Source organism: Budorcas taxicolor, chromosome 10 (genome assembly GCF_023091745.1).
Source record: "Budorcas taxicolor isolate Tak-1 chromosome 10, Takin1.1, whole genome shotgun sequence".
In the NCBI taxonomy this organism is placed as follows: Eukaryota; Metazoa; Chordata; class Mammalia; order Artiodactyla; family Bovidae; genus Budorcas; species Budorcas taxicolor.
The window spans coordinates 22096586-22107770 of record NC_068919.1 but is presented as its reverse complement, the minus strand read 5'-3'; the positions used below and the strand labels follow the sequence as shown (position 1 = coordinate 22107770).

Here is an 11185-nt window from a genome sequence, read left to right as displayed (position 1 = left end):
TTTTTTAGGTTTGGGGTTTTGCTTTTGTTTTCTGCTGGAAGCATTCTAGCAGACCCAAACAGACCTCTATTTACTAGCTCAAACTCCAGACTATCTCACAGATGGAGAGTTACTCCTTAGAGAATGTTTGTGGGGAGACATCTCCACCTCATGAGGAAAAGCAAACCCTCTTCAGATGGGCCAGTTTGACAGACTACTTGGCATATGACAGCAAGATTTCTGTCTTCTACGAAGTACCACGTAAGTGACACATCCTCAATCTATTGTGTGTCAAAAACCCCCAAATCCATCCCACAGATTTTTGAGGTGTTGTTCACTCATTCAATGCATGCTTATTAAAGCTGATTGTTTCAAGAAACTTGTTCTAAGGGCCATATAAAATACAAAGATGAAAACAACTATAAAACACAATAAAAGTTGTGATATATAATAAAATTATGGGGGATACAGAGACTCATGCATTCAAAAGAGAAGATTTTATGGAAATGATAGCACTCATTCAGGACAGACTTAAAGGATAAATAGGATTTGAAAAGCTGATGCTTCCAAGCTGAAATGCCGTGTGCTGAAACCTATGTATATAAAACAGCTAAAAAATTTTTTAAAAACAAAGGGTCTATTGTATCTTGAGCCCATGGGAATATGTAATCAGGAGACTATGGATCTATCACATGAGGACAAATCCAATGTCCACATTAGGATAAATACCAAATTCCCATTAACAATTTTTTTTTCCACTAACAAATTTTTATTTGTGCATACATTACTTGGATTATTCTCTTTCTGATTGGTAAGCATTGTGCTTTACTCTCATAGATTTCCTCTTCTCTCTTTATTAATCCAAAAACTAGTGAAAGGCATCACATTTTCAGGTAATACTGAAATAGCAATAGAGTGTCTATGAATAATCAGTTTACCCAAGAATATGGATATGTATAGCGAATGACTAAGTTAAGTAAAATGGCTTAACTTAGCCATTTTGCTATTTTTCCAGCCTCAAATATTTGTCAGCCTCAAATAGGGATTTCTTATGAATGAAGACCCAATATTAGAATAAAGATAAAAATGAAAGGTAGTGAAAGGTAATGAAAGTCAGAGGCAAAGGAATTGTTGAGGAACAGAAATAAAATTTCAGTTAACAAAAACAAGCAAGAATAACTTTTGGTTTAGGATGTTTACTTAGCATCCCTGACAACAACACTCTCTACCACGTAGAAACACCAAGGGCAATAAGAGACAAGTAGCCTCAAAGAGGCTCTGTTAAAAAAAAAAAGAACAAAAAAAGGACTCCTACAACTCTAAATGGTACATTCAGCACTTTTTCCTATAAATTCCAAGTGTCCTCAGATCTGGAACATCACGACTCCTGATGCTGCACACCTCTGATTGGTCATTCCCAGCAGAGGCCAGAGGAGCCACAGGGAACCACACCACTGTCACCAACTTCATCCTGCTGGGGCTCTCACATGCCTGTGAGCTGCAGATGCTCCTCTTCCTGGGGCTCCTCCTGACCTACCTCCTCACTCTACTGGGGAACCTGCTCATCGTGGTCCTTACCCTCATGGACAGGCGCCTCCACACCCCCATGTACTACTTCCTCCGCAACTTTGCTGTCCTAGAGATCTGGTTCACCTCGGTCATCTTCCCCAAGATGCTGGCCAACATCCTGACTGGAAACAGGACCATCTCCCTAGCCAGTTGCTTTCTCCAGTTTTTCCTCTATTTCTTCCTGGGCACCACAGAGTTCTTCCTACTGGCAGTGATGTCCTTTGACAGGTATCTGGCCATATGTAACCCCTTGCGTTATGTCACCATCATGAGCAAAAGGGTCTGTGTCCAGTTAGCTCTTTCTTCATGGATCACAGGATTCCTTCTTATAGCCATTCCATGTTCCATCATATTTCAGCAACCATTCTGTGGTCCCAATATCATTGATCATTTCTTCTGTGACAGCTTTCCACTCCTGGAACTCATATGTGCAGACACAAGTCTGATTGAGCTTCTGGGTTTCATCCTGGCCAACATCAGCCTCCTGGGCACTCTGTCCGTGACGGCCACCTGCTATGGCCACATCCTCCACACCATCCTGCGCCTCCCCTCAGCCAAGGAGAGGCAGAAAGCCTTCTCAACCTGTTCCTCCCACATCACTGTTGTCTCTCTCTTCTATGGCAGCTGCATCTTCATGTATGTCCGGTCGGGCAAGGGCGGCCAGGGGGAGGATAGGAACAAGCTGGTGGCCTTGCTCAACACCGTGGTGACCCCAGTGCTCAATCCCTTTATCTACACCCTGAGGAACAAACAGGTGAAGCAGGTGTTTAGGGAGCAGGTGAACAAGCTCTTCTAATAAATCTGTGGATCCAAGAGGCTGCACATAGGATCCCCAGTCAAGCTAAGGGAGCATCAGGCCTCTGCAACAGATGGAGGCTTTCTCATCCAGAAAAAGCTTGATGACATGTTTCTGGGGTGCCAGTCACTGTGCAACTCAGCATCAACTCATAAGCTCTGTGGCCCCTCAAGGCATTTTTAGTAATTATCAGATCTGAATATTTCTCTTCATTCCACCAACATCTGCTTGGCTTGCCAGCAGAATATAAGCTCTCTGATAGCAGGTACTAGCTCTTTAGAGCAGGGCACGGCAACCCACTCCTATATCCTTGCCTGGAGAATCCCATTACAGAGGAGTCTGGGAGGCTACAATCCATAGGGTCACAAAGAGTGGGACATGACTGAAGCAACTTAGCAGGCACGCATGCACGCACTAGCTCTGTAATTCACCATAAGCCTCTAACACCAATCTATAGTCATAGGTAATATCCATGCTCAGGAAGTAATGTCTGGCCTATTGCTTTGTGTCTGTTTATCCAACAACTTTGAGGAGAGGAGACCAGTCCTCATTTAGCACTGTTCTCATTTCACACTTATATTCTTGCCACAGGTACACATCAGTAAAAATTCAAAACAAACAAACAAAAAAGGCTAGCTGCTTATTATCTTGCACATAACCTACTTATGCCTTGTTTAGTAGAAAAATTCATAGAAATTCTTCATTCCTATTTACGAAGACTCCTCCTCTTTCTGGTTGGTTACTTCCTTGAGCCCCAGTTTTCTCATCTGTAAAATGGGGATGACAATGGCCATTCCAAAGGATTATGATAAAAGTCAAATGAGATACTCTATGCAAGAAACTTAAATAGTGACAGGAGCCTAATAAGTCTCACTAAATGTTAGTTTTTTTCATCTATCTCTCATCTTACTTTTCCTCTCTTCCTTTTGAATTTCACACCAGTTGCTAACAAAAGCTTTTCTGTTTGAAATGCTATAAATTTTATATTCTGAATGTAATATTAATCTTATACAAAGCTAAATACAGTATTTAACCTATGAAACTTGTTACTAACCTGTTCAATATTTTAATGAAAATTAAGTCATTGGTAAATAATCAAATATTAATTAAATAATAGAATTCACATATTAATTTATTCTGATATAATTATTATATGAATACTATATTCAGGGAAATGCACATTTCATTGATAACACTTAATTTATCCTTTGAATAGAATTTGAAATCTAATAAGGAAGATATACATAACTATAATGTAGGGCATAAAATGATCTATGTAAGAAAATACCATGGGTAGCTCTTCAGCAACAAATAGGAAAACCAGGAGGAAATGGATGAATCCCTAAAGAAAGAGAATTTTTAAAAATCTAAAAAGAAATAGAAAACTTAACTGGCCCAATTACAACAGAAAGATTTCAAAAAAAGGGTTATATAGCCACTATAAATTAAAAAACTATGTTCTCAACAACAAACACAAACAATCCTTCTACAAATGGCTAACAAATACATGAAAAGATGTGTAGCATCACTAATCATTACAGAAATGCAAATTAAAATCACAATGAAATATTACTTTATATCCATTAAGATGAATATTATTTAAAACATTTTTATGAACAGATTATACCAAATATTGTCAAGAATGTGGATAAATTAGAACTCTCATGCTTTGCTGATGAGAGTGCAAAATGATGCAGCCACTGTGGAAAACAGTATGGCAGTTCCTAAATAAAGTAAACATAGATTTATCATATCATCCAGCAATCTCACTTCCAGACATAAACCCCAAAGAATTGAAAATAAGGGCCTGAACAGATATTTTTATATCCATGTTCATAGCAACATTATTCACAATAGCTGAAAAGGTGGAAACAACTCTAAGGTCCACAGATTGAATGAGTGGATAAACAAAATGTGGTATGTACATACAATGGAATATTGTTCAGCCTTAAAAGAAATGGAACTCTGATAAATAAAACTCTACAACATGAAGGAAACTTGAAGACATTATACTAAGCGAAATAAACAAGACATAAAAGGAAAAATATAGTAGGATTCCATTAATATGAGGGATCACTTCAGTTCAGTCGTTCAGTCGCGTCCGACTCTTTGCAACCCCATGAACCACAGCACGCCAGGCCTCCCTGTCCGTCAGCAACTCCCAGAGTCCACCCAAACTCATGTCCATTGAGTCAGTGATGCCATCCAACCATCTCATCCTCGGTCGTCCCCTTCTCTTCCTACCCTCAATCTTTCCCAGAATCAGGGTCTTTTCAAATGAGTCAGCTCTTCTCATCAGGTGGCCAAAGTATTGGAGTTTCAGCTTCAACATCAGTCCTTCCAATGAATATTCAGGACTGATCTCCTTTAGGACGGACTGTTTGGATCTCCTTGCAGTCCAAGGGACTCTCAAGAGTCTTCTCCAACACCACAGTTCAAAAGCATCAATTCTTCGGCGCTCAGCTTTCTTTATAGTCCAACTCTCACATCCATACATGACTACTGGAAAAACCATGGCCTTGACTAGATGGACCTTTGTTGACAAAGTAATGTCTCTGCTTTTTAATATGCTGTCTAGGTCGGTCATAACTTTCCTTCCAAGGAGTAAGCGTCTTTTAATTTCATGGCTGCAATCATCATCTGCAGTGATTTTGGAGCCCAGAAAAATAAAGTCAGCCATTGCTTCCACTGTTTCCTCATCTATTTGCCATGAAGTGATGGGACTGAATGCCATGATCTTCATTTTCTGAATGTTGAGCTTTAAGTCAACTTTTGCACTCTCCTCTTTCACTTTCATCAAGAGGCTCTTTAGTTCTTTTTCACTTTCTGCCATCAGGGTGGTGTCATCTGCATATCTGAGGTTATTGATATTTCTCCCAGCAATCTTGATTCCAGCTTGTGCTTCTTCCAGTCCAGCGTTCCTCATGATGTACTCTGCATAGAAGTTAAATAAGCAGGGTGACAATATACAGCCTTGACATACTCCTTTTCCTATTTGGAACCAGTCTGTTGTTCCATGTCTAGTTCTAACTGTTGCTTTCTGACCTGCATACAGGTTTCTCAAGAGGCAGGTCAGGTGGTCTGGTATTCCCACCTCTTTCAGAATTTTCCACAGTTTACTATAGCGTGGTCAAAATCATAGAGACAGAATATAGAATGGTGGTTACCAGGAAGTGTGGGTAGGCATACAGAGTCACTATTTAATGGATATGGAATTTCAGTTTGGGATGATGAAAAAGTTCTGGAGATACATAATGGTGATGATTTCACAACAATGTGAATGTACTTGACACCAACAAACAGTACACTTTAAAGTGGTTAAAATGATAAATTTGGGGCATGCAAGAGCAAACACGCAGTGGGATGGCCCAGGATGGTCAATGAGTTTTGCATGAGTGGACAGGTGAGCGGGTGGTATGAGGGTTTGGCTCCTGGTCACCATCAGGGTGGGCTCCTACAGTCCCTGGGGAGGGGGCTCCTGCCAAAGATCAAGCCCTGAGCCTTTGGAGTGGGAGCACTGACTCCAAGACCCTACACTCCCAGAGAACTAACCCTAGGGAGTATCAAATAATGAGAACTCACACAAAGGAAACCACTTGAATAAAAGACCCAGCATCACCCAACCACCAGTAGCACCCTGTGCAGGATGCCTTATCTAAACAACAAACAAAACCAAAGTAAAATCCCAATCATCAGCAAACACGATCACCATCTCACTCAGCCTTGCCCATCAGAGGGAAAAAAAAAAACAAAGAAAAACTCAGCACAAATCTCACCCTATACAAAGCTTACACAAACCACTGGACAAACCTTAGGAGCACAGAAACCAAAAGAAATAAATAATCCAACCTTCTTCAAGGAAAGAATTCAACTTTCCTTGAAGCCTGGGAAAAGGAGACCTCAAACACAATAAGTTTAAAAAAAAAATGGAAAGGTAGAGAAATACTATACAAATGAAGGAACAAATTAAAAACACAGAAGTCCAAATAAATGAAGAGGAAATAGGCAAACTAAACGCTGGGCTGGAGGAAGCACAAGCTGAAATCAAGATTGCTGGGAGAAATATCAATAACCTCAGATATGCAGATGACACTACCTTTATGGCAGAAAGTGAAGAAAAACTAGACAGCCTCTTGATGAAACTTAAAGTGGAGAGTGAAAAAGTTGGCTTAAAGCTCAAAATTCAGAAAACTAAGATCATGGCATTAGGTCCCATCACTTCATGGCAAATAGATGAGGAAACAGTGGAAGCAGTGGCTGACTTTATTTTTCTGGGCTCTAAAATCACTGCAGATGATGACTGCAGCAATGAAATTAAAAGATGCTTTCTCCTTGGAAGGAAAGTTATGACCAACCTAGACAGCATATTAAAAAGCAGAGACATTACTTTGTCAACAAAGGTCCATCTAGTCAAGGCCATGGTTTTTCCAGTAGTCATGTATGGATGTGAGAGTTGGACTATAAAGAAAGCTGAGCGCCGAAGAATTGATGCTTTTGAACTGTGGTGTTGGAGAAGACTCTTGAGAGTCCCTTGGACTGCAAGGAGATCCAAACAGTCCATCCTAAAGGAGATCAGTCCTGGGTGTTCATTGGAAGGACTGATGTTGAAGCTGAAACTCCAAAACTTTGGCCACCTGATGAGAAGAGCTGACTCATTGGAAAAGACCCTGATGCTCGGAAAGATTGAGGGCAGGAGGAGAAGGGAACGACAGAAGATGAGATGGTTGGATGGCATCACCAACTCGATGGACATGGGTTTGGGTGGACTCTGGGAGTTGGTGATGGACAGGGAGGCATGGTGTCCTGTGGTTCATGGGATCGCAAAGAGTCAGACACGACTGAGTGACTGAACTGAAATGAACCTGAAAAAGAATTCAGAATAATGATAGTAAAGATGATCAAAAATCTTGAAAACAAAGTGGAGAAAACGCAAGAATCAATTAACAACAACCTAGGAGAATTAAAGAATAAACATACAGAGATAAACAACACAATTACTGAAATTAAAAAGACTCTAGAAGGAATCAATAGCAGAATATCTGAAGCAGAAGAATGAATCAGTGAGCTGGAAGATAAAATGGTAGAAATAACTTCTGAAGAGCAAAATAAAATAAAAAGAATGAAAAGAACTGAGGACAATCTCAGAGACCTCTGGGACAATATCAGATGCACCAACATTTGAATTATAGGAGCCCCAGAAGAAGAAGAGAAAAAGAAAGGGTATGAGAAAATTTTTGAAGAGATTATAGTTGAAAATTTCCCCAACATGGAAAAGGAAATAGTCAATCAAGTCCAAGAGGCATAAAGAGTCCCATACAGGATAAACCCAAGGAGAAACATGCCAAGACACATACTAATCAAACTAACAAAGACTAAACACAAAGAAAGAATATTAAAAGCAGCAAGGGAAAAGCAACAAGTAACATACAAGGGAAACCCCATATGTTTAACAGCTGATCTTTCAGCAGAAACTCTGCAGGGCAGAAGGGAACGGCAGGATATATTTAAAGTACTGAAAGGGGAAAATCTACAACCAAGATTACTGTACCCAGCAAGGATCTCATTCAAAATTGATGGAGAAATAAAAAGCTTTTCAGACAAGCAAAAGTTAAGAGAATTCAGTACCGCCAAACCAGCTTTACAATAAAAGTTAAAGGGACTTATATAGTCAAGGAATACAAAAGAAGAAAAAGATCTACAAAATCAACCCCAAACAATTAAGAAAATGGAAATAGGAACATGTATATCAATAATTACTTTAAATGTAAATGGATTAAGTGCTCCAACCAAAAGACACAGAGTGACTGAATGGATACAAAAACAAGACCCATATATATGCTGTCTACAAGAAACCCACTTCAGACCTAAAGATACATATAGACTGAAAGTGAGAGGATGGAAAAATATATTCCATGCAAATGGGAACCAAAATAAAGCTGGAGTAGCAATCCTCATATCAGACAAAATAGACCTTAAAATAAAGAAAATTACAAGAGACAATGAAGGACACTACATAACAATCAAGGGATCAGTCCAAGAGGAAGACATAACAATTGTAAATACCTATGCACCTAACATAGGAGCACCTCAACACAGAAGACAACACTAACAGACATAAAAGGAGAAACTGACAGTAACACAATAATCGTAGGAGACTTTAACACCCCACTCACACCAATGCACAGATCATCAAAACAGAAAATTAATAAGGCAACACAAGTCTTAAATGATACATTAGATAAGATGGATTTCATTGATATCTTCAGGACATTCCATCCAAATGCAGAAGAATACACCTTCTTCTCAAATGCACATGAAACATTCTCCAGGATAGACCATATCTTGGGGGACAAATCAAACTTCAGTAAATTTAAGAAAATTGAAATTGTATCAAGCATCTTCTCTGACCACAATGCTATGAGACTAGATATCAATTACAGGAAAAAAACTGTAAGAAACACAAACACATGGAGATTAAACAACATGTTTCTAAATAACCAACAGGTTACTGAAGAAATCAAAAGGGAAATCAAAAAATTTCTAGAAACAAATGATAATGAAAACATGACAACTCAAAACCTATGGGATTCAGCAAAAGCAGTTCTAAGAGGGAAGTTTATAGCAATACAATCCTACCTCAAGAAACAAGAGAAACATCAAATAGACAACCTCATTTTACACCTAAAACCTAAAACAACTGGAAAAAGAAGAACAACAACAAAAAAAAAAAAAACGAAAATTAGTAGAAGGGAAGAAATCATAAAGATCTGAGCAGAAATAAATGAAAAAGAAAATAAAAGAAACAATAGTAAAGATTAATAAAACTAAAAACTGGTTCTTTGAGAAAATAAACAAAATTGACAAACCTCTAGCCAGACTCACCAAGAAAAAAAGAGAAAAGGATCAAATCAACAAAATTAGAAATGAAAAAGGAGAGGTTACAACAGACAATGAAGAAATACAAAGGATTATAAGAGACTATTATGAATAACCATATGGCAAGAAAATGGATAACCTGGAAGAAATGGACAGATTCTTAGGAAAGTTTGATATTCCAAGACTGAACCAGGAAGAAATAGAAATTATGAACCACCCAATTACAAGCACTGAAATGGGAGCTGTGATTAAAAATCTCCCAAAAAACAAAAGCCCAGGACCAGATGGCTTCACAAGAGAATTCTATCAAACATTTAAAGAAGAGGTAATGACTATCCTTCTAAAACTCTTTCCAAAAATTGCAGAGGAAGGAACACTTCCAAACTCACCCTACGAGGCCACATCACCCTGATACCAAAACCAGACAAAGACAACACAAAAAAAGAAAACTACAGGCCAATAGCACTGATGAACATAGATGCAAAAATCCTCAACAAAATTTTAGCAAACAGAATTCAACAACACATCCAAAAGCTCATACACCATGATCAAGTTGGGTTTATTCCAGGGATGCAAGGATTCTTCAATATATGCAAATCAATCAATGTGATACACAAATTGTATAAAAAATTGAAAGATAAAAACCATATGATAATCTCAATAGATTCAGAAAAAGCTTTTGACAAAAGTCAGCACCCATTTATGATTAAAACTCTTCAAAAAATGGGCAAAGAAGTAACCTACCTCAACATACTAAAGGCCAGATATGTAAGCCTACAGCAAACATTCTCAATGGCGAAAAACTGAAAGCATTCCCCCCAGGATCAGGAACAAGACAAGGGTGTCCATTTTGCCACTATTATGCAACATAGTTCTGGAAGTCCTAGGTACAGCAATCAGAGAAGGAAAAGAAATAAAAGGAATCCAGATCAGAAGTAAAGAAGAAAAGAAGAAGTAAAATTCTCACTGTTTACAGATGACATAGAAAACTCTAAAGATAGTATCAGAAAATTACTAAAGCTAATCAGTGAATTTAGCAAAGTTGCAGGATACAAAATTAATACACAGAAATCACTTTCATTTCTATATACTAACAATGAAAAATCAGAAAGAGAAATTAAGGAATCAATCCCATTCACCATTGCAACAAAAAGAATTAAATATCTAGGAATAAACTTACCTAAGGAGACAAAAGAACTGTACACAGAAAATTATAAGACACTGATGAAAGAAATCAAAGATGACATAAACAGATAGAGAGATATTCCATGTTCCTGGATAGGAAGAATCAATATTGTGAAAATGACTATACTGCCAAATACAATCTATAGATTCAATGTGATCCCTATCAAATTACCAATGGCATTTTTCACAGAACTAGAACAAAAAATTTCACAACTCATATGGAAACACAAAAACCCTGAATAGCCAAAGCAGTCTTGAAAAAGAAGAGTGGAGCTGGAGGAATCAACCTTCCTGGCTTCAGATTATACTACAAAGCTACAGTCATCAAAACAGTATGGTACTGGCACAAAAACAGAAATATAGACCAGTGGAACAAGATAGAAAGCCCAGAAATAAACCCATCCACCTATGGGTACCTTATTTTTAACAAAGGAGGCAAGAATATACAATGGGGCAAAGACAGCCTCTCCAAGAAATGGTGCTGGGAACACTGGACATGTAACACTGGACACTACATGTAAAAGAATGAAATTAGAACACTTCCTAACACCATACACAAAGATAAACTTAAAATGGATTAAAGACCTAAATGTAAGGCCAGAAACTATAAAACTCTTAGAGGAAAATATAGGCATAACACTCGATGACATAAATCAAAGCAAGATCCTCTATGACCCACCTCCTAGAGTAATGAAATAAAAACAAATGTAAACAAGTGGGACCTGATTAAACTTAAAAGCTTTTACACAGCAAAGGAAACTATAAGCAAGGTGAAAAGAC

At 38.2% G+C, this 11185-nt stretch overlaps 1 protein-coding gene across 1 annotated transcript; it reads left to right on the top strand.

Annotated features, from left to right (window-relative positions):
- The first annotated feature begins 1369 nt into the window (after window positions 1–1369).
- On the top strand, window positions 1370–2344 carry LOC128054562 (olfactory receptor 49-like). The gene has a single exon (XM_052647200.1). The coding sequence runs from the start codon at window positions 1370–1372 to the stop codon at window positions 2342–2344; it is 975 nt and encodes a 324-aa protein (XP_052503160.1).
- The last annotated feature ends 8841 nt before the right edge of the window (window positions 2345–11185 follow it).